The sequence below is a fragment of the Eretmochelys imbricata genome, chromosome 5 (genome assembly GCF_965152235.1).
Source record: "Eretmochelys imbricata isolate rEreImb1 chromosome 5, rEreImb1.hap1, whole genome shotgun sequence".
Classification (NCBI taxonomy): Eukaryota; Metazoa; Chordata; order Testudines; family Cheloniidae; genus Eretmochelys; species Eretmochelys imbricata.
Genome location: NC_135576.1, coordinates 777,370 through 802,189, shown reverse-complemented (window position 1 = coordinate 802,189; position 24,820 = coordinate 777,370). Strand labels below are relative to the sequence as shown.

The 24,820-nt window shown below is 52.9% G+C and overlaps 1 protein-coding gene across 1 annotated transcript in view; it reads left to right on the top strand.

The window, feature by feature from the left end:
* GBA2 (glucosylceramidase beta 2) overlaps positions 1 to 24,820 on the top strand; it is a 69,266-nt gene that overhangs the window by 25,844 nt on the left and 18,602 nt on the right. Inside the window, exons 7-11 of the mRNA XM_077816570.1 lie at positions 18,021 to 18,174; positions 19,310 to 19,435; positions 20,330 to 20,514; positions 20,903 to 21,007; positions 22,363 to 22,470. Of these exons, the coding sequence (XP_077672696.1) occupies positions 18,021 to 18,174; positions 19,310 to 19,435; positions 20,330 to 20,514; positions 20,903 to 21,007; positions 22,363 to 22,470 (678 nt within the window). The remainder of the gene's footprint in view (positions 1 to 18,020; positions 18,175 to 19,309; positions 19,436 to 20,329; positions 20,515 to 20,902; positions 21,008 to 22,362; positions 22,471 to 24,820) is intronic.

Genomic DNA, 24,820 nt, shown 5'->3' with positions numbered 1-24,820 from the left:
GGATGAGGCCCTCTTCTACCAGTTGAGGTGTGAACACCGAGGGAGGAGAAACTGTTTTTGTCGTTGGCGAGCCAGTCACCGTCTGGGTTTACTCCTGAGCTGATGGGGTCAAATTTGCAAATGCACTGAAGCTCAGCAGTTTCCCATTGCAGTCTGGTCCTGACTTTTTTTGCTGCAGGATGGCGACCTTTACATCTGCTATTGTGCGTCCAGCGAGGCTGAAGTGTTCTCCTACAGGTTTTTGAATCTTGCCATTCCTAATATCTGATTTGTGTCCATTTATCCTTTTACGTAGGGTCTGTCCACAGATCAGCCACACCATCACTGGTTCATTCACCTGCACATCCACCAATGTAATCTATGCCATCATGTGCCAGCAATGCCCCTCTGCTGTGTACATTGGCCAAACTGGACAGTCCCTACGTAAAAGGATAAATGGACACAAATCAGATATTAGGAATGGCAATATACAAAAACCTGTAGGAGAACACTTCAATCTCCCTGGACGCACAATAGCAGATGTAAAGGCGGCCATCCTGCAGCAAAAAACTTCAGGACCAGACTTCAAAGAGAAACTGCTGAGCTTCAGTTCATTTGCAAATTTGACCCCATCGGCTCAGGATTAAACCCAGACGGTGACTGGCTCGCCAACGACAAAAGCAGTTTCTTCTCCCTCGGTGTTCACACCTCAACTGCTAGAAGAGGGCCTCATCCTCCCTGATTGAACTAACCTCCTTATCCCTAGCCTGATTCTTGCTTGCATATTTATACCTGCCTCTGGAAATTTCCACTCCATGCATCCAACAAAGTGGTATTCACCCATGAAAGCTCATGCTCCAATACGTCTGTTAGTCTATAAGGTGCCACAGGACTCTTTGCCACTTTTACAGATCCAGACTAACACGGCTACCCCTCTGAAGTGTTAAATCAGGACACTTGGTTATTCTCAACCAATCAACAGTTCACCCAGAATCACATCAGTATGTGATCAAGAGTTCACCAGTCAAGGGAAGACGCAACCAACGTTTACAGATACACTGAATTTCATCAAAGAAGGAAATCAGGTTAATCTGGCATGATCTACCTTTGGTAACCCATGTTGCACAACATCCCCTTTTCTGTTTACCGCCAAGAATTTAATATAATTATTCTTTCTTTCACAAGTTGTTCCAAAGTCTTGCATAGTGCTGAGGTCAGACCTCTACAATTGCCCAGATCACTTTTTTCCTCTTTTTTAATTATAGGTACAGTGTTAGCTATTCTCCAGGCATACAGTGCTAATGCCAAATAGACAGATTTATTAAAAATCCTTGCTACTGAATAAGCACCCTCATAAGCCACCTCTTTCAGTATTCTGGGATGAAAATTATCTGGCCCCCCTGATTACAGCACATTATGTTCTTTGATTTTTTCTTCCAGTTCAGATGTGGTAATTTCTATTTCTATACACTCCTTTCCATCAGCCATCATGCCCATGTTCCTTATTATCTTAACTGAAAAATGAGGTAAAGTATTGGGATAACAGGGCAGAGTTTGACAGCCCTGGGAGTCCTTTCCGATTTATGTTTTATGTCTCTAAAGTTCATGCTTCAGGGTGTAACAAAGCGGTCTTTGGTGGGACACTTCTGAGAGTATCAATTCAGGACAAATTGCTCAGAGCCGGGCAGTCACAGCCCAAGGCTGGGGGTCCTTTACTACTAAGGCATCAAACCAGCCAAACAGAGAGAACTTCGGTCTCATCCCACTGGCTAACCAGAAGTCATACAAGCAATTTCCTCAGACACTCCAGTTTCCCAGTATCACCACCAGCCCCGCTCCTTATGGGGATGAATGGTTATGAAAACCAATACCCCAGTAAAAGAAAAAAGGTTCCCTCGATCCCAAAGTACCAAGCCCCAGACCCAAGTCAATATACAAATCAGATCTTACCCACAAATCACTCTGTTGCCAATCCTTTAGAATCTAAAATCTAAAGGTTTATTCATAAAAGGAAAGAAATATAGATGAGAGCTAGAATTGATTAAATGGAATCAAATAAATACAAAAATTGCAAAGTTCTTAGTTCAGGCTTGTTTCAGGCTCGATGGGATTTCTGCTGATTTAAACCAGTCAAGTCTCTGGACTACAAACATCCCAGCTTGGATGGGTCATTCAGAGCTTCAGTGTGTAGCAAGGTTCCTCCAGACATCACAAGCAGGATTGAAAACCAAATGAAGAAGATGCAGCTGCCTTTTATAGTCTTTTATGCGGCCTGTGCTTCCTTTGTTCCAAACACAAGCTGCCCAGCTCATGGCTTGGAAGCCTAAGGGTGTGTCTACACTTCCAGATGTAGAACGCCGGGAGTTAAACCAGCCCTCTGAGACAGCAGCAGGGAAAGCGCTTGTGACGGGTTGGGTCAAAGAAACCCCCTTGGGGACTGCCACCTGGTGTGCTGGGACTACCTCTGAGCCCGTTTTCCCTGGCAGCTTGGGACTCCGGAACCCTTGCCTGGTTTGAGCCAGACACGCCAGCCTGCTACAAACACGGACTCAGGTCTGAACCACGTCCCCCAAAAGCTGCAGGCTTAACTGAAAACAGCTTAAGAAGTGTCCCAGTTCCCAATGGGATCCAAACCCCAAATAAATCCGTTTTTACCCTGTATAAGGCATATACAGGGTAAACTCATAGATTGTTCACCCTCTATAACACTGATAGAGAGAGATGCACAGCTGTTTGCCCCCCCAGGTATTACTCACTTACTCTGGGTTAATTAATAAGCAAAACGTGATTTTATTAAATATAAAAAGTAGGATTTAAGTGGTTCCAAGTGATAACAGACAGAACAAAGTGAATTACGAAGCAAAATAAAATAAAACACGCAAGTCTAAGCCTGATACAGTAAGAAAACAGAATACAGGTAAATCTCACCCTCAGAGATGTTTCAGTAGGCTTTTTTCACAGACTGGACGCCTTCCTAGTCTGGTCCCAATCCTTTCCCCCGGTACAGTCCTTGTTCCAGCTCAGGTGGTAGCTAGGGGATTTCTCATAACTACAGCCCCCTTTGTTCTCTTTGGCATAAGGCGGGAATCTTTTGTCTCTTTGGGTTCCCCCCCCTTTCTAAATGGAAAAGCCCCAGATTTAAGATGGATTCCAGTACCTGGTGACATGGTCACATGTCCTGTGAGACCCCAAGCCTCCATTCTTCACAGGAAGGCCTGCCTGCAAACAGAGCCATCCACAGTCAATTGTCCTGGTTGATGGGAGCCATCGAGATTCCAAGCCACCATGAATGGCCCACTCTTTGCACAACTAGGCCCTCAGAGTTATATTTCATATTTCTAGTATCAGACTCAAGAATGATACATACACTCAACTAGGATGACCACAATCAGTAGATTAGAAGCTTTGTAGTGATACCTTACAAGAGACCTTTTGCAAGAAGCATATTCCAGTTACATCATATTCACACTCATTAGCATATTTTCATAACATCAGATGGAGTGCACCGTCACACCCTCCTCCTGACTTACTGCCGGAGACTGGGACACAGACCATGGCAGAGGCAGTATACCTAAAATTCCTCTTTGGGCTCCCCCTGGGGCCGACACTCTTGTGTCCCCCAAAAGGGAAGGTGACCCTGGTCCGGCTGTGGGCTCATAGCTGCCAACTATGACAGACCCTACACTGGCCAGCAAAATCCCCCCCCCCTTTCACTCAGCTTGGGCTTGCTTCCAGCAACAGAGTCCTTGGGGTCTGTCCCCACCACAGTGGTCACCAGGACCCCAACTTCCACCTCCAGGATACATGTTTCTGTGCATCTCTTCCACTCCATTACAGCCAGTCCATGCTTCTGGGTCTCAATTTCTTTGTCTTTTAAGTCCAGGGTTTGCTGGTGGGCGGACATTTCCCGGGCACATTGTGCATCAATTTCTATTTGTCTTTCCTTGAGACTGTCACTCAGTGAGTTGGGATACCACAGAGAACCCCTTCCTGCCAGAACAGGCACCCCTCCACTCCTGTCTCGCTGGGTTAGACACTCCAGTCAGCTTCAGCACAGAGCTAGAGGTTGGGCCGCACCTCTCTGCAGTTCGCTGAAACTGAGATCCACTCAGCTCAGGGGCTTCTTAGTTAAGAGACTTTCCCAGCGCCCAGTGTTCAGCCTTCCTGGGCAGTTTGCAACTTGTGCAGTTCTAGCTTCTTCTGAATTTCACTCTTACTTATTTTGCTTCCTTTTCTGTCGCTACTTTCCTTACCCGAAATAAGCAAACAGAAAATAATGAACTGGTAACCCCTTTGTCTGATCTCCAGCCACCACCCAAAACTCACTTAAAATCACTACCAGCATCTCAAAGCAATCAGCTGTGCACAGATCCTGCTTGACTACGCCACTGTGATGGGTTGGGTCACAGAAACCCCCTTGGGAACTGCCACCTGATGTGCTGGGACTACCTCTGAGCCCGTTTTCCCTGACAGCCTGGGACTCCGGAACTCTTGCCTGGTTGTGTCAGATACACTCGCCTGCTACAAACACAGATCCACATCTGAACCACGTCCCCCAAAATTTGCAGGCTTAACTGAAAACAACTTAAGAAGTGCTCCTGTCTCCAACACTCAGATGCCCAGTTCCCAATGGGATCCAAACCCCAAATAAATCCATTTTACCCTGTATAAGGCTTAAACAGGGTAAACTCATAAATTGTTCGCCCTCTTTAACACTGATAGAGAGAGATGCATAGCTGTTTGGCCTCCCAGGTATTAATACTTACTCTGGGTTAATTAATAAGTAAAAAGTGATTTTATTAAATACAAAAAGTAGGATTTAAGTGGTTCCAAGTGATAACAGACAGAACAAAGTGAATGACCAAGCAAAGTAAAATAAAACACACAAGTCTAAGCCTAATACAGTAAGAAAGTGATAATAGATGAAATCTCACCCTCAGAGATGTTCCAATAAGCTTCTTTTACAGACTGGACTTCCTCCTAGTCTGGGTCCAGCAATCACTCACACCCCTGTAGTTACTGTTCTTTGTTTCAGTTTCTTTCAGGCATCTCTTTGGGGCTGGAGAGGCTATCTTTTGTGCCACCTGAAGACAAAATGGAGGGGGTCTCCCAGGACTTTATATAGTTTCTCTCTTGTGGGTGCAAACCCCTCCCCCGGGTGTAGAATCCCCTCTACAAGATGGAGTTTGGGAGTCACATGGGCAAGTCACATGTCCATGCATGACTTAGTTCTCTACAGGAATGTTCCCAGGAAGGGTCAGATGTGGACTGGCGTCTATCAAGGTCCATTTACTTGAATAACCCCCCTCACACTATGTTGATCAAATTTGCCTTAGGTTCTTTCTACAGCAAATACTTTAAATACAAGCAAAGAGCCACTGTTCATAACTTCAGATATAAAAATGATACATTTATACAAATAGGATGACCACACTCCGTAGATTAGAAGCTTGTAATGATACCTTACAAGAGATCTTTTGCATGAAGCATATTCCAGTTACATCATATTCACACTCATTAGTATGTTTTCATAACATCAGCTGGAGTGCACCGTCAGAGCGCTGCCGTGTGCTTACAATGTCAGCTGCAAGCGCGCTGGCATGGCAACGTTAGCAGCTCTTGCAATGCCACAGAGAGCAGTGCATTATGGTAGCTATCCCAGCATGCAAGTGGCTGCAGTGTGCTTTTCAAGTGGGGGGGTGGAGTGTGACATGGAGTGTGTATGTGGGGGGAGAGACTGTGCTTTGGGGGGCAGAGTGTGTTAGCATGCTTCTTGTAAGTCCAGAGAGCATCAGACCCCTACACACACACCCACCCACCCACCCGTCTTGGCGGCAGCAGCATTCCACAGTAATGGTTTGCTTTGTGTCCCGGAGCAGAAAAGCAGCCGGCTGTCAGAAACGGAGCTTTGAAAAGGGATATCCACATGCCTGCAGCCGAGTTCAAAACAGTGACCAGAGTCCCCACTTGACTTCAGGGGATTATGGGACGTTTCCGGAGGCCAGTCACAGCGCAGTAATGATGCAACACATCGTCCACACTGACACCTGGGCGTTTCAGCCGGGGCGCAGCAAGCTTTATGCTTCTCGTGGAGGTGAATTACCAGGAGCGCTCCAGCTGCCGAGTCCAGGCTCTCTAAGTGCCTTGTCAGTGTGGACACCTCAGGAGTTAGGGAGCCCGGGACTGATTTAATGTGCTCTAACTTGCAAGTGTAGCTAAGCCCTTAGAGTCCTCACCATAGGCAGGCCCCTGCATACCTTGCTGAGTCACAAGGCGTGTCTGCCTTCTCTCAGTGGGTCATTTGTATAGCTGATGGTCCTTAATGGGCCACCAAGCAGGCTAGGCAGTGCTGACACCAGACTGTCTGGGGGTGTCACCCAGAAGCACAGCACAAGTTTGAAATACAGACATACATACATATCTATAACTCATAACACAAAGGTGATACAAACAAGATTATCACATCTAGCAAATTATAACATTTTTGCAGATATCTTACATGGCAGATCTGGCTGATTACTTCATGGGCGTTACCCCAGGAGCCAACATTGGAAACAGGTCTAGAGCCAATACTCATAACTTTAAATACAAAAATGATACATGCATCCAGATAGCATAATCATAACCCGCAGATCATAACCTTGTCACAGACACCTCACATGACCTCCTTCATACAAGGTTTGGTGCAACTATAGGACCTTGGTTGCAACAATGATCAATATGGTCACAGTTCATGTCAGTAACGTCACATAGAGCTTCTGTATGTCACCTGCAGGGGTCAGGAAGGAATTCCCCACTTCATGTACTTAGGTGGATTTTTTTTTGGTTTTGTGCATTTTCCCCCTCCTTCCTCTGAAGCATCAGGGATGGTCACGACTGGAGATGGGACACTAGGTGGGTAGGCCAGGGCTCTGAGGTGGCACCGAGCGCTCGCTCGCTCTCAGGGGCTTGGCTGGCTGGTTCTCGCTCACATGCTCATGGTCTAGCTGGTCACCACAGGGACTGTGGGGGGTTTCTATTTCCTTTGCAGTGTGTGGGTGCAAGTCACTTGCCAGGATCATCTGGGAGTATCTCACTTCGTCAGTTCCCTGTCTCGCGGGGGCCTCAGGCATGGTGCCTCTCGGCGCCTCCTGGCCTCTGCTCATGGCATGTCACAGCCCGGTCTCCTGAGGGCTGCAAGACTTTGGTCTCCTTTCCGTTGTTGGGTTTAGTGTGCGGTGCTGGGTGGGGTCAGTGGCCTGGGACATGTTGGAGGTCAGACTAGAGATCTGGTGAACACTTCTGGCTCTGTGAATGCACCAATCCTGTCTTGCAAGCAACTGTCACAGAGAAGGGCTGAGCTCAGTAGCTACATCAAAGAACAAAGCAAGTCACCGAGATGGCTTGGACATTTACTGGTGATCATCCATCATCGGGCTTTTGGCACCGAATACATCTATCCCCTTCCAGTGTTAGTCCAAGGAGTAAGGATGCCATTGTGATTAAGACACTTCTAAGCATGTGGCCTCTGCTGTTGGAATGAATTGCTCCCGATGGGACCAGTTTACAGTATCAAGCAATTGCTTAAAGCTATAGTTCAGAACTCAGTTTGCTTGGACTTGCACAGGAGGGCATGCCTCAGCATTAGGTGACATCTAAACTACAGTGATGTGAGGTCTCACTACAGAGCATAGACTCACCAAGAGAACCCACAGCCATTGATGTTAAAGAACAGCACGGGAAATACAAGCTTTGGAATGAAATCTGACCCCTTCTTCTCCCATTTGTGACAGGATCCCTGGGTTGCAGCCTGGGACCGTGGGACCCCTGTTCCCCCTGAACTCTCTCCAGCCTGGGCTGTCTCTCACAATGCCTTGCTAGTGACCAGCAGTACCCCCTCCCGGCGCTGTGATCGCTCAGCACGACCACATGTGGAGCCCCACACCCAGCGAGATCGCATGAAGGCTCCCAGAGCCACTCGCGAATCACACAGGGAGGCACCAGCCAAATCCCCCCAGCTCCCAGCACTGTACCCCAGGAATAAACCGTCTTGCACTGCTCAAGACGAGCTGTGCATGTTTATTAATTGGTTCACCACGTCATCAATGGAAAGTGGACATACACCGGCCTTTGCCAACCCGAGCAGGTTCACCAGACACCTCAGGCAAACTCACTGGTAAAGATAAACAGTTGGGGTATAGAATGTCACACCATTAACCCTGGAACCTCTCCACATGGTTGATCTGAGTGTCCATTTTGCAGCTGCTTTGCAGGTTCATTCACCTCTTGGTTCTGTGACCCTGGATGAGGGAGAGGCTGTCTTCAGGTGCTCTGAGCTCTGGGGGTCCCACATGGTGACCTCAGTTTTATATACCCTGATTCCAGGGTTTGTTAGAGGGGCACCTTCTCATTTCTCCTGGGCACTTGCCAACTGATTTCAGCTGTTGCTCTGCAGCTTCCATGGGTATCCAGTAGATGGCACGGGTGTATAACACATTTCTTCAGTGCTTTTCTTATCAAGGCTTTGTATGTTAGGTTCAGTTCAAGGACTGTATTTCCATATTAGCCCACATTGTTAATTAGAATGTCCTTCTTTCAAAGTTATTCCCCAATTTTATCTTTCAATATTCCTTCGTCTTTGTCATACAATTCCTATTTCTTCTAGAGTGCCACAATTATTTACAATGAAAATCAACAAAGTCCCTTATCTTCCAAATCTACATGTCTGTGTAGGCGTGCCTGGCTGTCCCTCACTGTCAATATCAGGGGGCGGCCACGGCTCTTTGCTACAGTCCTTCATGTGGTTTTGATTGTAGATAAGCATTTCATATTATTTAGGGCTTGCAGCAGAACAAGGGACACTATTCACATATAGACTCAGAATATCAGGGTTGGAAGAGACCTCAGGAGGTCATCTAGTCCAACCCCCTGCTCACAGCAGGACCAATCCCCAACTAAATCATCCCAGCCAGGGCTTTGTCAGCCTGACCTTAAAAACCTCTAAGGAAGGGGATTCCACCACCTCCCTAGGTATGCCTTCCAGTGTTTCACCACCCTCCTAGTGAAATAGTTTTTCCTAATATCCAACCTAAACCTCCCTCACTGCAACTTGAGACCATTACTCCTTGTTCTGTCATCTGCTACCATTGAGAACAGTCTAGAGCCATCCTCTTTGGCACCCCACTTCGGGTAGTTGAAAGCAGCTATCAAATGCCCCCTCATTCTTCTCTTCCACAGACTAAACAATCCCAGTTCCCTCAGCCTCTCCTCATAAGTCATGTGCTCCAGTCCCCTAATCATTTTTGCTGCCCTCTGCTGGACTCTTTCCAATTTTCCGCATCCTTCTTGTGGGTGAGGGGAATGACCAAAACTGGACGCAATACTCCAGGTGTGGCCTCACCAATGCTGAATAGAGGGGAATGATCACATCCCTCGATCTGCTGGCAATGCTCCTACTAATACAGCCCAATATACTGTTAGCCTTCTTGGCAACAAGGGCACACTGTTGACTCCTATCCAGCTTCTTGTCCACTGTAACCCCTAGGTCCTTTTCTGCAGAACTGCTGCCTAGCCTCTCGATCCCCAGCCTGTAGCGGTGCATGGAATTCTTCCGTCCTAAGTGCAGGACTCTGCACTTGTCCTTGTTGAACCTCATCAGATTCCTTTCGGCCCAATCCTCTAATTTGTCTGGGTCCCTCTGTATCCTGTCCCTACCCTCCAGTGTGTCTACCTCTCCTCCCAGTTTAGTGTCATCTGCAAACTTGCTGAGGATGCAATCCACGCCATCCTCCAGATCATTAATGAAGATATTGAATCATTAGGTCTGTTTTAGTCTTTCAGGAACCAATAGTTAGATCCATCAAATGGGGTATGTCTATGCTGCACGCTCCCTTTGGCACTGTGTACATCTACACTGCAGCTGCTCCTCCGTCTGAAGAGCCATTGCAATTTCAAGCCCTTGTAGATCGAATAGTGCGGACTTACAGCTTCCCTCTGTTTCTCTCGGCGAAGCGTCCCATCAGTCTAAGTTCAAGTTCAATGGTAAAAGTCTTTCTATTCTGGATGGTTAGTGGCAACCAGCAAGTGTTGTGTGGGCTGACCCAGCCTCATGTCAGTCACTCGCAAAGAAAGCTGGTCAATGATGTTGGTTTCCCTGTGAGGGTTTGTAAGGAGTTCCTGCTCACCCTCCTCCAAAGTGGATAGTAATGGCAGCAGCAACATGCAGAACAAGAGAGAGCCCTTCGCACTCGGTGACTTCTGACGAGGATGGTAGAAGAATGGATGTGTTGGGAAGGAAGTTATTCAGCCTCACTTCGTATGAAACTGGCAAACTACCAAGCAGTCGTGTCTCGTTACCATTTCCTTTTTGGGGGAAAAAGTCTTGGCCAGGTCTTTGCCGGAGGATTGACAGAGACAGGTGAATGTGTTAGTACAGGAGGGCAGCGTGTAGCAGAGCATGGGCTAAGAGCTTCACTCGATGTTTGTGATTCAGTGGCAAGATCAGTTGCATCTTCAGTTGCTCTTCGCAGACAGAGACAATACCTAAGATAGAAAATCCCCCAGGTGAAGGAGATGGACTTTTTAGTGACAAAACTAATGACGTTTTAGGAAAGATAAAGGATACAAGATCAACAGCAAAATCATTAGGTCTGTTTTAGTCTTTCAGGAACCAACTTTTAGATACATCACAAACGGTTTTACCCCCTTTATCTTTGTTGTCTTACTACACCCAAAGATGACAAGGATACCAACAACAACAAACCCTACAACTTCTCAGCAGCAACAGAGAAAGTCTTTAAACTATTCATGACATCGAGTCATTCTGCAATTTCCTCTTCTCTAAGAAATCTGAGAAGTGATGATTGAGATCTGCCAACCAGTCAATGATACAACTGTACTTCCCCTTTTTGAATGTGAGCTTTCTCACGTCCTCCATGCATGGGTCGGACAATAGTGGGCTTTAGAAATTACAGAAAAAGGTTTTACTATTCAATTCAGAGCCCTCCCTCTATCCAGCATCATCCCTCCCCACCTTTCTCTCCTCAGGGACTCCTCCCGTGAGACTATGATAAGAATAAAGAACGAGGAGTGCTTGCGGAACCTTAGAGATTAACAAATTTATTTGGGCATAAATATTCGTGGGCTAAAACCCACTTCATCAGATGAATGAAGTGGAAAATACAGTAGGAAGATATATAGATAGATGAAAGCTACTATTTCACATTTGGGGACGATTTATATCTTCAAGTCAGCGGCATTGCTATGGGTACCCGCATGGCCCCACAGTATGCCAACATTTTTATGGCTGACTTAGAACAACGCTTCCTCAGCTCTCGTCCCGTAACACCCCTACTCTACTTGCGCTATATTGATGACATCTTCATCATCTGGACCCACGGAAAAGAAGCCCTTGAGGAATTGCACCAGGATTTCAACAATTTCCATCCCACCATCAACCTCAGCCTGCACCAGTCCACACAAGAGATCCACTTCCTGGACACTACAGTGCTAATAAGCGATGGTCACATAAACACCACCCTATACCGGAAACCTACTGACAGCCATACTTATCTACATGCCTCCAGCTTCTGTCCAGACCACATCACATGATCCATTGTCTACAGCCAAGCTCTAAGATACAACCACATTTGCTCCAATCCCTCAGACAGAGACAAACACCTGCAGGATCTCTATCAACTACAATACCCACCTGCCGAAGTGAAGAAACAAATGGACAGAGCCAGAAGAGTACCCAGAAGTCACCTACTACAGGACAGGCCCAACAAAGAAAATAACAGAACGCCACTAGCCATCACCTTCAGCCCCCAACTAAAACCTCTCCAGTGCATCATTAAGGATCAGCAACCTATCCTGAAGGATGACCCATCACTCTCACAGACCTTGGGAGACAGGCCAGTCCTTGCTTACAGACAGCCCCCCAACCTGAAGCAAATACTCACCAGCAACCACACACCATACAACAGAACCACTAACCCAGGAACCTATCCTTGCAACAAAGCCCGTTGCCAACTCTGTCCACATATCTATTCAAGGGACATCATCATAGGACCTAATCACATCAGCCACACTATCAGAGGCTCGTTCACCTGCACATCTACCAATGTGATATATGCCATCATGTGCCAGCAATGCCCCTCTGCCATGTACATTGGCCAAACCGTACAGTCTCCATGCAAAAGACTAAATAGACACAAATCAGACGTTAAGAATTATAACATTCAAAAACCAGTTGGGGAACACTTCAACCTCACTGGACACTCAATTGCAGACCTAAAAATTGCAATTCTTCAACCAAAAAACTTCAAAAACAGACTCCAATGAAAAACTGCAGAACTGGAATTAATTTGCAAACTGGGCACCATCAAATTAGGCCTGAATAAAGACGAAGAGAGGGAAGAGCATCTTCGCAAGCAGGCTGGCTAACCTAGTGAGGAGGGCTTTAAACTACGTTCACCGGGGGAAGGAGACCAAAGCCCTGAGGTAAGTGGGGAAGTGGGATACTGGGAGGAAGCACGATCAGGAGTGCGCGAGAGGGGAGGGCTCCTGCCTCATACTGAGAAAGAGGGATGATCAGCGAGTTATCTCAAGTGCCTATACACAAATGCAAAAAGCCTGGGAAACAAGCAGGGAGAACTGGAAGTCCTGGCACAGTCAAGGAATTATGATGTGATTGGAATAACAGAGACTTGGTGGGTTGACTCCCATGACTGGAGTACTGTCATGGATGGATATAAGTTGTTCAGGAAGGACAGGCAGAGCAGAAAAGGTGGGGGAGTTGCACTGTATGTAAGAAAGCAGTAGGACTGCTCAGAGCTCTGGTATGAACCTATGGAAAAACCTGAGAGTCTCTGGATTAAGTTTAGAAGTGTGAGTAACACGGGTGATGTCGTGGTGGGAGTCTGCTATAGACCACTGGACCAGGGGACTGAGGTGGACGAGGCTTTCTTCCGGCAACTCGCAGAAGCTGCTAGATCGCACACCCGGGTTCTCATGGCAACTTCAATCACCCTGATATCTGCTGGGAGAGCAATACAGCGGTGCACAGACAATCCAGGAAGTTTTTGGAAAGTGTAGGGGACAATTTCCTGGTGGCAAGTGCTGGAGGAACCAACTAGGGGCAGAGCTCTTCTTGACCTGCTGCTCACAAACCAGGAAGAATTAGGGGAAGCAAAAGTGGATGGGAACCTGGGAGGCAGTGACCATGAGATAGTCGAGTTCAGGATCCTGACACAAGGAAGAAAGGAGAGCAGCAGAATACCCTGGACCCTGGGCTTCAGAAAAGCAGACTTTGACTCCCTCAGGGAACTGATGGGCAGGATCCCCTAGGAGAATAATATGAGGGGGAAAGGAGTCCAGGAGAGCTGGCTGTATTTTAAAGAATCCTTACTGAGGTTACAGGGGCAAATCATCCCTATGTGTAGAAAGAATAGTAAATATGGCAGGCGACCAGCTTGGCTTAACAGTGAAATCCTGGCTGATCTTGAACACAAAAAAGAAGCTTACAAGAAGTGGAAGATTGGACGAATGACCAGGGATGAGTATAAAAATATTGCTCGGGGATGCAGGAGTGAAATCAGGAAGGCCAAATCACACCTGGAGTTGCAGCTAGCAAGAGATGTTAAGAGTAACAAGAAGGGTTTCTTCAGGTATGTTAGCAACAAGAAGAAAGTCAAGGAAAGTGTGGGCCCCTTACTGAATGAGGGAGGCAACCTAGTGACAGAGGATGTGGAAAAAGCTAATGTACTCAATACTTTTTTTGCCTGTGTCTTCACGAACAAGGTCAGCTCCCAGACTGCTGCACTGGGCAGCACAGCATGGGGAGGAGGTGACCAGCCCTCTGTGGAGAACGAAGTGGTTCGGGACTATTTAGAAAAGCTGGACGAGCACAAGTCCATGGGGCCGGATGCACTGCATCCGAGAGTGCTAAAGGAGTTGGCGGATGTGATTACAGAGCCATTGGCCATTATCTTTGAAAACTCATGGCGATCGGGGGAAGTCCCGGACGACTGGAAAAAGGCTAATGTAGTGCCCATCTTTAAAAAAGGGAAGAAGGAGGATCCTGGGAACTACAGGCCAGTCAGCCTCACCTCAGTCCCTGGAAAAATCATGGAGCAGGTCCTCAAGGAATCAGTTCTGAAGTACTTAGAGGAGAGGAAAGTGATCAGGAACAGTCAGCATGGATTCACCAAGGGCAAGTCATGCCTGACTAATCTAATTGCCTTCTATGACGAGATAACTGGCTCTGTGGATGAGGGGAAAGCAGTGGACGTGTTGTTCCTTGACTTTAGCAAAGCTTTTGACACAGTCTCCCACAGTATTCTTGCCAGCAAGTTAAAGAAGTATGGGCTGGATGAATGAACTATAAGGTGGATAGAAAGTTGGCTAGAATGTCGGGGTCGACGGGTAGTGATCAATGGCTCCATGTCTAGTTGGCAGCGGGTATTAAGTGGAGTGCCCCAAGGGTCGGTGCTGGGGCCGGTTTTGTTCAATATCTTCGATAAATGATAAGCTATTACCAGCAGGACAGTGGGGTGGGAGGAGGTATTGTTTTATGATCTCTGTGTGTATATAAAGTCCGCTGCAGTTTCCACAGTATGCATCCGATGAAGTGAGCTGTAGCTCACGAAAGCTCATGCTCAGATAAATTGGTTAGTCTCTAAGGTGCCACAAGTACTCCTTTTCTTTTTGCGAATACAGACTAACACGGCTGCTACTCTGAAACCTTTCATAAATGATCTGGAGGATGGCGTGGATTGCACCCTCAGCAAGTTTGCAGATGACACTAAACTGGGAGGAGAGGTAGATACGCTGGAGGGTAGGGATAGGATACAGAGGGCCCTAGACAAATTAGAGGATTGGGCCAAAAGAAATCTGATGAGGTTCAACAAGGGCAAGTGCAGAGTCCTGCACTTAGGATGGAAGAATCCCATGCACTGCTACAGACTAGGGACCGAATGGCTCGGCAGCAGTTCGGCAGAGAAGGACCTAGGGGTGACAGTGGATGAGAAGCTGGATAGGAGTCAACAGTGTGCCCTTGTTGCCAAGAAGGCCAATGGCATTTTGGGATGTATAAGTAGGGGCATTGCCAGGAGATCGAGGGACGTGATCGTTCCCCTCTATTCGACATTGGTGAGGCCTCATCTGGAGTACTGTGTCCAGTTTTGGGCCCCACACTACAAGTAGGATGTGGAAAAATTGGAAAGCATCCAGCGGAGGGCAACAAAAATGATTAGGGGACTGGAACACATGACTTATGAGGAGAGACTGAGGGAACTGGGATTGTTTAGTCTGCAGAAGGGAAGAATGAGGGGGGATTTGATAACTGCTTTCAACTACCTGAAAGGGGGTTCCAAAGAGAATGGATCTAGACTGTTCTCAGTGGTAGCGGATGACAGAACAAGGAGTAATGGTTTCAAGTTGCAGTGGGGGAGGTTTAGATATTGGTTATCTAGCATATTAGGATATCTAGGATATTGGATATTAGGAAAAACTTTTTCACTAGGAGGGTGGTGAAGCACTGGAATGCGTTACCTAGGGAGATGGTGGAATTTCCTTCCTTAGATATTTTTAAGGTCAGGCTTGACAAAGCCCTGGCTGGGATGATTTAGTTGGGGATTGGTCCTGCTTTGAGCAGGGGGTTGGACTAGATGACCTCCTGAGGTCCCTTCCAACCCTGATATTCTATGATTCTATGAGTGAATGGGTCATTACACAAACTAAAAACTATTTCCCCCCCTACTGTTACTCTCATCTTCTTGTCAACTGTATGAAATGGGCCATCCTGATTACCACTATAAAAGTGATTTTTCCTCCTGCTGATAATAGCTCACTTTAATTGATTTGTCTCCTTAGAGTTGGTAAGGCAACCCCCATCTTTTCATGTTCTCTGTGTGTGTGTGTGTCTGTGTGTGTATATATATAATCTTCCTACTGTATTTTCCGCTCCATGCATCTGATGAGGTTGGTTTTAGTCCACGAAAGCTTATGCCCAGATAAATTTGTTTGTCTCTAAGGTGTCACAAGTACTGTACTTCCTCTGCTTTTAGTGGTAGGGCCCTTCTAGAAAGGAGCATTTCGCTAACGCTGTGTGACTGTCACTGTGGTGCTTCCCTCTCCCCAGCACACCGAGCCTAATTAGATTGTCGTCACTGTTGCTTAGTGGCTCAGCTCCTCTCACTTCTTGAATTGGCTCCTGTGTGCTACTTAAGACAAAGTCAAGAACGGCGTAAGATGGCCACACTGGGTCAGACCAGTGATCCATCTAGCCCCGTATCCGGTCTGCCAACAGTGGCTGGTACAAAGAACATAACATAAGAACGTCCATAAAGGGTCAGACCAAAGGTCCATCTAGCCCAGTCTCCTGTCTTCCAACAGTGGCCAGTGCCAGGTGCCCCAGAGGGAGCGAACAGAACAGGGAATCACCAAGTGACCCATCCCCTGTCGCCCATTCCCAGCGTCTGGCAAACAGAGGCTAGGGACACCATCCCTGCCCATCCTGGCTCATAGCCATGATGGACCTATCCTCCATGAACTTATCTAGTTCTTTTTTGAACCCTGTTATAGTCTTGGCCTTCACAATATCCTCTGGCAAAGAGTTCCACAGATTGTACATTGTGGGAAGAAATACTTCCTTCTGTTTGTTTTAAACCTGCTGCCTGTTCATTTCATTGGATGATCCCTGGTTCTTATGTTGTTTACCCTGTTATATAACACTTCCCTGTTCACTTTCTCCACACCAGTCATGATTTTATAGACCTGTAGCATATCCCCCCTTAGTCGTCTCTTTTCCAAGGTGAACAGTCCCAGTCTTATTAATCTCTCCTCATACAGCAGCTGTTCCCCACCCCTCATCATTTTTGTTGCCCTTTTCTGAACCTTTTTCAATTCCAATAGATCTTTTCTGATATGGGGCGACCAGAACTGCACGCAGGGTTCAAGGTGTGGGTGTGCCACTGATTTATATATAGGCAATATGATATTTTCTCTCCTTTTTTTCCCCTAATGATTTCCAATATTCGGTTAGCTTTTTCAACTTCCACTGCACATTGAGTGGATGTTTTCAGAGAACTATCCACAATGACTCCAAGATCTTTCTTGAGTGGTAACAGCTAATTTAGACCCCATCATTTTATATGTAGAGTTGGGATTATGTTTTCCAATGTGCATTACTTTGCATTTATCAACATTAAATTTCATCTGCCATTTTGTTGCCCAATCACCCAGTTTTAAGAGATCCTTTTGTAGCTCTTCGCAGTCTGCCTGGGACTTAACTATTTTGAGCAATTTTGTATCATCTGCAAATTTTGCCACCTCACTGTTTACCCCTTTTTCCAGATCATTTGTGAGTATGTTGAATAGGCCTGGTCCCAATACATACCCCTGAGGGACACCACTATTTACCTCTCTCCATTCTGAAAACTGACCATTTATTCCTTCCCTTTGTTTCCTATCTTTTAACCAGTTACCAATCCATGAGAGCACCTTCCCTCTTATCCCATGACAGCTTCCTTTGCTTAAGACCCTTTGGTGAGGGACCTTGTAAAAGGCTTTCTGAAAGTCCAAGTACACTATATCCCCTGGATCCTCCTTGTCCACATGCTTGTTGACACCCTCAGAGACTAGTAATAGATTGGTGAGGCATGAATTCCTTTTTCAAAAGCTGTGTTGACTCTTCCCCAACAAATCATGTTCATCTGTGTGTCTGATGATTCAGTTTTTTTACTATAGTTTCAACTAGTTTGCCTGGCGCTGAGGTTAGGCTTACCGGCCTGTAATTGCCAGGGTCACCTCTGGTTCGCCTTTCTTTGTAGGTACTAGAACTTTCTATTCCAAGAAGCAATCAGTGAAAGTGTTTAGAAATTGATTCTCTGCACTTTGTGCTTTTGCCCAATTTATCAGAGGGGCTAAGTGTTGAGTCTAGACCAGCCTTGCTCCTTGCCTGAGCCTGCAGGACAATGTGGGGCTGGCGGCAGGTCCTGGGACGCTCTTCTGGGGGGGTGAGAGTCCCAGCGTTCTCACCGTCTGCTTTTCCTACCCAACAGGTAAGGGTAGCCTCACGGAGAAGGGGGAGGTGACTGCAGCAGCTGTTTGCGCCAGCTGCACAGTGCCGGCCCAGGGGCACAGGACGCTGGAGGTGGCCCTGGCCTGGGACATGCCGCGCATTCACTTTGGCTCAAAGGAGAAGCTGCATCTCCGGTAGGTGGCCAGATTCCCTGCGTGCTTCCAGGCACAGCTGCCACCCACCAGACGGAGCTGTGTGGGCTGTGTGCCCAGCCCTCTCCCGCCGTCACACAATGTGGACCCGTCACCAACTCCAGTGCGTGCATCTTGCATGGTCACCGTGCCCCTGGGATGCTGCCCAGCTTCCCCCTTATCCCCGCAGCACATGCCCTGCCCATCCCACTTCCCTGCACCCCAGCCTGGTCCTGGGCCCCAGGGACAAGGCTTCCCTAGCCCCAGCTGGTCCCATCACGGAGCAGCCGTGCCTGCTGGGGCATGGGGTCTGCATGGGCCGCCCCAGCCAGGGCAGACTCCTGAGTGGTGCACGTGCCCTGGGCAGAGTCTGCCCAGCAGGCTCAGGGGGTCTCTCAGGGCACCTTTGCCTGCATTGCCCATTGTTTAACTGCCGAGACTCGGTCAGACCCTGTTTGGGCTGGGCCAAGAGAAGGGGATCCTCCATTGCCCGGAGTGTTTATATCACGGTTGGGCCCTGCTCTGGCTCAGCCCAGCACGGGGCCGGGTGCAAGGGCTGCTGGACGGGGCCTGCAGCCGGTGTTCCGCAGGAGCTCAGACGGGACGGGGACACGGGTCTCTCCTGGCTTGCTGGCTGCTTGGGATGGCGCACTACCCGCCTGGGTGCCCCAGCCTCGGGAGACCTCGTCCTAGCCCCCCTCGGCGAAGCCAGCTGCAGCCGCTGCTCCTCTCCCACCCGCGCCCAGTGCTCAGGGAGAGCTGGGAGTCCTGCCGGGAAGTGGCAGGTGGGGATGGCTGTGTCTGGGTCAGCGGCAGTGTGTCAGGGTGACAGCCTGCGCCCAGCCTGGGAGTTGCAGGTTCCTGATGTTGTTGATTTCCCGTTCTGCAGGTTCTAGAGCCGTTCACGTTTCTGTACGGCACTGCCGGCACACGTGGCACCCTGAGGGAGGGTGGAAGGGAGAGCACCGGCAGGGCCCCTGCCCCTCCCTGCAGTGCCAGGGCTGTGCTGAGAACAGGCCCTGTCGGTTCCTGGCCTGAAGCGCTGTGCTGGCCGGGGCGGGTGTCCCTGCCCTGCGGGGGACAGGCGGCACCTGGCTGCCTCCCGCAGACCTGCACCCAGTGACGTCTCTCCCCGCAGGCGGTACACGCGCTATTTCGGCAGCGCAGGGGACGCGTGCCCTGCCCTCTCCCACTACGCGCTCACGCACTGCGAGCAGTGGGAGGAGAAGATCGAGAGCTGGCAGAGGCCCATCTTGGAGAGCAGGTAGAGCGGTTGCCTGGCTGGTAGCTGGGGCCATCTCCAGTGGGGGGAGCCCCCTGGCCAGGCCACAGACAAAGGGTTGGGCAGAATTGACAAGCTGCTGCTGTCACCGGGGTCTGCGGAGTTGGTTTGGGGCAGGTTTGGCCTCCTGCCAGCCGCAGAGTGGCTCGTTGGAGACTCACTGCATCCCCCCAGGTGGCTGGTCCTGCTGCACCCGGCTCCTGAAGCGTGCGAGGGCGAGTGTGCCGCTCCTGCTTGTACATGGGGCCGAGTGTCTTGCTGTGTGCTCCCCCATGCAGGGGGGCCTCTGGGGGTCTCCTGTCAGAGCCTGCCACCTGGTGGGTGAGCCCCGTGCCCATGTGAGGGCAGGTGCTGGGCCCCGGGGCCGGTCCTCTCCTCGCCGGGTCCCTTATCCCAGAGCCGTGGTGCAGAGCTCCGTGCAGGGTGTCTCCTTCACGCCTTGCTCCCCTGGCTCTCCGGGGGAAAGGGGAAGCTGCGCACATGCGGGCCCAAGGAGCTTGCTGTTGCTGCTGAGCCAGCCCAGGCCGGCGCTGAGCACCGGGAAGGACCCAGGAGCCGGAGCTCCCACCCGGCCTGAGAGGCCGGTCGCTCCTCAGCTGTGAGTGGTCCCCTCAGGGCAGCTGCTGGGGCGGGCTGGAGCCTGCGTCCCCCTCGGCCTTCTGCCCCCTCCCCAGCAGGGGGCGGGCAGGTGTGTCTGAGTACACTGCCCCCCCAGCTCTGTGTCCTAAGGAGGGCAGGTGGGGGGCCCTTCCCGGGGTCTGAGGAAGGTGGGGTGGGTTATAGGGCTCCTGGCCCATGAGGCCGGGCTGTGGCTCCGTGAAGCGGGATCCACAGAGGCGACATATTCGCTCTCCCATCTGGCCCTCTTGCCCACAGCCAGCTGCCCCCCTGGTACAAGTCGGCTCTCTTCAACGAGCTCTACTTCCTGGCGGACGGCGGGACCCTGTGGCTGGAGCTGCCCCCGGAGGCCTGCGCGGAGGACGTGCAGGGCCCCGCGGGGGCCGGGCTCTCCCAGCTCTTCCCTGTCCTGCGGGAGTACGGAAGGTTTGCTTACTTGGAAGGTAAAGTGCAGGGCTGAGAGCTGCAGGGCGAGGGTCCCACTCACCCCCCCTGACTGAGCCCAGGGCAAGGGGCATGTCACCCTCTGGGGCGGCCTCGCTGACCCACTTCCCTCAGGACGGGGGGAGGGAGCAGCCTGCCCCTCCCATGGAGTCCATCGGGGGCTGTGCCCCCTCGCCCAGGGCATGGGCGACGCCTCGCCACTAACAGCCCCCAGGAAGGGCAAATTCCCTGCTGGGCACAGGGCTCCTCCCGTCTCCAGTGCTGGGGACAGGGCCCATCCCCCTCCTCCCCCGCTCCCCGTGTTGTGTGGAGGGGTGGGGACCTCTGGTGCCCCTGCGGCCCCCCCGGCAGGATCTGCCCCCCTCACTGTCTGTGCTGGGCTTCCAGGCCAGGAGTACCGGATGTACAACACCTACGACGTTCACTTCTACGCCTCCTTCGCCCTTGCCATGCTGTGGCCCAAGCTGGAGATCAGCCTGCAGTACGACATCGGTGAGCACCCAGCGGGCCCGGACCCCTGCCAAGCCCGGACCCCTCGGTGGGTTCACAGGGCCCCAGCCAAGTGCTCTGGAACTGCTCCCCAGGAAGCCAGGCAGGACTCTGGGGAGGTCTCCTCTCTGGGAGCAGCCTGTCTGCAGGACACACAGCTCACACAGCTTCCCCCTTCCTGGGTCCGACCTCGGAGCATTCAGCCTCCTCTGCCCCTCCGTGCACTTCCCACAGCCAGTCCGCTCAGGCGGGGTCCTGGGGAAGCCGAGGATCCTGCCCCCCAACTTCGCAGTCAGACGGGACTCTCAGCCAGCCAGTAAAACAGAAGGTTTACTAGACGACAGGAACGTGGTCTAACACAGAGCTTGTAGGTGCAGAGAACAGGACCCCTCAGCCGGGTCCATTTTGGGGGGCAGTGAGCCAGACAACCCCGTCTGCCCTTCACTCCATGTCCCCAGCCAGCCTCCAACTGAAACTCCCCCCAGCCCCTCTTCCTCCGGGCTTTGTCCCTTTCCCAGGTCAGGAGGGCGTGGGATTCCTTTGTTCTCCAACCCTTTAGCTCTCACCTTGCAGGGGGGAAGGGCCCAGGCCATCAGTTGCCAGGAGACAGAGTGTCGGCCATTTATATACACCTGGCCTTTTGCTCTGCAACAATTACACCCCCTTATCCCACCACCTAGAGACTTAAGAAATGCATAGGGGAAACTGAGACACCCCTACAGTATTCAGAAGAAACATTAAGAACAGTCCCTCTTCGTCACAGTTCCTGGGCCCCTGGCTAAGCCCACTGCCCCGCCCGGGCCCCTTGTTTGGGCTCACCGATCCCTATCCTGGCTCCTCGCCACACCCAGGCCGCTTGATAGGCTGTGCCCAGCTCTCGCCCCGCCCAGGCCCCTCATCGGGCTCAATAGCCCCCCACCCCAGCCCCTCAGTGGGTGCACCAGCCCCCTGCCCCACCCCCCATCTGGCCCAGGGCACCAGCAAACTGGCACACACCCTGCTCCCCCCAAGGCAGGGAGGGAGCCGTCTGTGACCGTGCTGCTCCGGCCGGGGAATCCCATCTGGGCACTGGGGGTGGTTTCCGCCTCTTTGCTGCACCCGAGCAGGGCAGGGATCAAGTGTGGCCCCGGGGCCCTCAGCAGCAGCCGTCTGAGCTCACTGCTCCTGCCAAGGCCGGGGGCCGTCACCCATTCTGACCCGAAACTGGGAACAGCCGGGTGGTTTTCCAGGCACAAGCACCCCACACCTGGCACCAGGGCGAGCGGTCTCTGCAGGGGTAACGGGTGCTCACCCCACGGGCTGGGGAGACCTTGGCATGGCTGGGGCCTGCCAGCTCACTGAGGGTCTGTGTCCCCCAGCTGCCGCTGTGCTGAACGAGGACACGCAGCCCAGGCTGTACCTGATGAACGGGCAGACGGCCCAGGTGAAGCTGAGGAACGTGGTGCCCCACGACATCGGGGAGCCTGGTAAGGTCTTGCCCTGGCATGTGGCTGGGGCCAGGGGTGGGCTGTGCCAGGCAGCCCATTCTCCAGCTCAGTTATAAACGCCCCACACACTGAATTCATCCAGCTCCCTAGCCGGGCACAGCCCCATTGGGAACGTGTCCTCAGATGCAGCCAAACTGTCCCTTGGTGTGCCCGGGGGGAGGAGGGGCAGGAGGGGGTGGGGCAGGGAGGTCACCACCAGGAGCGCCCCCCCATTGCCGCTAGGTTGGGGGGAAATGCTGTGGAGGTGGGTGGTTAGTGCAGTTACAGAGTTGGGGACACCATTCCCAGGCGGGCTCACTGGTGGCAGGGAAGGGGCGCCGTGCCGTTACAGGCGGGCTCACTGCGGGCGTGGGGGGGGCGCCGTGCCGTTACAGGAGGGCTCACTGCGGGCGTGGGGGGGGGCGCCGTGCCGTTACAGGAGGGGTCACTGTGGGCGTGGGGGGGGGGCGCCGTGCCGTTACAGGAGGGGTCACTGCGGGCGTGGGGGGGGGGGCGCCGTGCCGTTACAGGAGGGGTCACTGCGGGCGTGGGGGGGGGGGCGCCGTGCCGTTACAGGCGGGCTCACTGCGGGCGTGGGGGGCGCCGTGCCGTTACAGGTGGGCTCACTGCGGGCGTGGGGGGGGCGCCGTGCCGTTACAGGCGGGCTCACTGCGGGCGTGGGGGGGGGCGCCGTGCCGTTACAGGAGGGGTCACTGCGGGCGGGGGGGGGCGCCGTGCCGTTACAGGAGGGGTCACTGCGGGCGGGGGGGGGGCGCCGTGCCGTTACAGGAGGGGTCACTGCGGGCGTGGGGGGGGCGCCGTGCCGTTACAGGAGGGGTCACTGCGGGCGTGGGGGGGGGCGCCGTGCCGTTACAGGAGGGGTCACTGCGGGCGTGGGGGGGGGCGCCGTGCCGTTACAGGAGGGGTCACTGCAGGCGTGGGGGGGCGCCGTGCCGTTACAGGAGGGGTCACTGCAGGCGTGGGGGGCGCCGTGCCGTTACAGGCGGGGTCACTGCGGGCGTGGGGGGTGCCGTGCCGTTACAGGAGGGGTCACTGCGGGCGTGGGGGGCGCCGTGCCGTTACAGGCGGGGTCACTGCAGGTGTGGGAGGGGCGCCGTGCCGTTACAGGAGGGGTCACTGCGGGCGTGGGGGGCGCCGTGCCGTTACAGGCGGGGTCACTGCAGGTGTGGGAGGGGCGCCGTGCCGTTACAGGAGGAGTCACTGCGGGCGGGGGGGGGCGCCGTGCCGTTACAGGAGGGGTCACTGCAGGTGTGGGGGGGGGGGTTGCCGTGCCGTTACAGGAGGGGTCACTGCGGGCGGGGGGGGGCGCCGTGCCGTTACAGGCGAGCTCACTGCAGGTGTGGGGGGGGGGGGCGCCGTGCCGTTACAGGCGGGCTCACTGCGGGCGTGGGGGGCGCCGTGCCGTTACAGGCGGGCTCACTGCGGGCGTGGGGGGCGCCGTGCCGTTACAGGCGGGCTCACTGCGGGCGTGGGGGGCACCGTGCCGTTACAGGAGGGGTCAGTGCGGGCGTGGGGGGGGGCGCCGTGCTGTTACAGGAGGGGTCACTGCCGGCAAGGGGGGGGGCGCCGTGCCGTTACAGGCGGGGTCACTGCGGGCGGGGGGGGGCGCCGTGCCGTTACAGGAGGGGTCACTGCGGGCATGGGGGGTGCCGTGCCGTGCCGTGCCGTTACAGGAGGGGTCACTGCGGGCGTGGGGGGTGCCGTGCCGTTACAGGAGGGGTCACTGCGGGCGTGGGGGGGGGGGGCGCCGTGCCGTTACAGGAGGGGTCACTGCGGGCATGGGGGGGGGGGCGCCGTGCCGTTACAGGAGGGGGTCACTGCGGGCGTGGGGGGGGGCGCCGTGCCGTTACAGGCGGGGTCACTGCGGGCGTGGGGGGGGGGCGCCGTGCCGTTACAGGAGGGGTCGCTGCGGGCGTGGGGGGGGCGCCGTGCCGTTACAGGAGGGGTCGCTGCGGGCGTGGGGGGGGGCGCCGTGCCGTTACAGGCGGGGTCGCTGCGGGCGGGGGGGGGGGGGCGCCGTGCCGTTACAGGAGGGGTCGCTGCGGGCGTGGGGGGGCGCCGTGCCGTTACAGGCGGGCTCACTGCGGGCGTGGGGGGCACCGTGCCGTTACAGGAGGGGTCACTGCGGGCGTGGGGGGGGGCGCCGTGCCGTTACAGGAGGGGTCACTGAGGGGGGGGGGGGGGCGCCGTGCCGTTACAGGAGGGGTCACTGCGGGCGTGGGGGGTGCCGTGCCGTTACAGGAGGGGTCACTGCGGGCGTGGGGGGGGGGGCGCCGTGCCGTTACAGGAGGGGTCACTGCGGGCGTGGGGGGGGGGCGCCGTGCCGTTA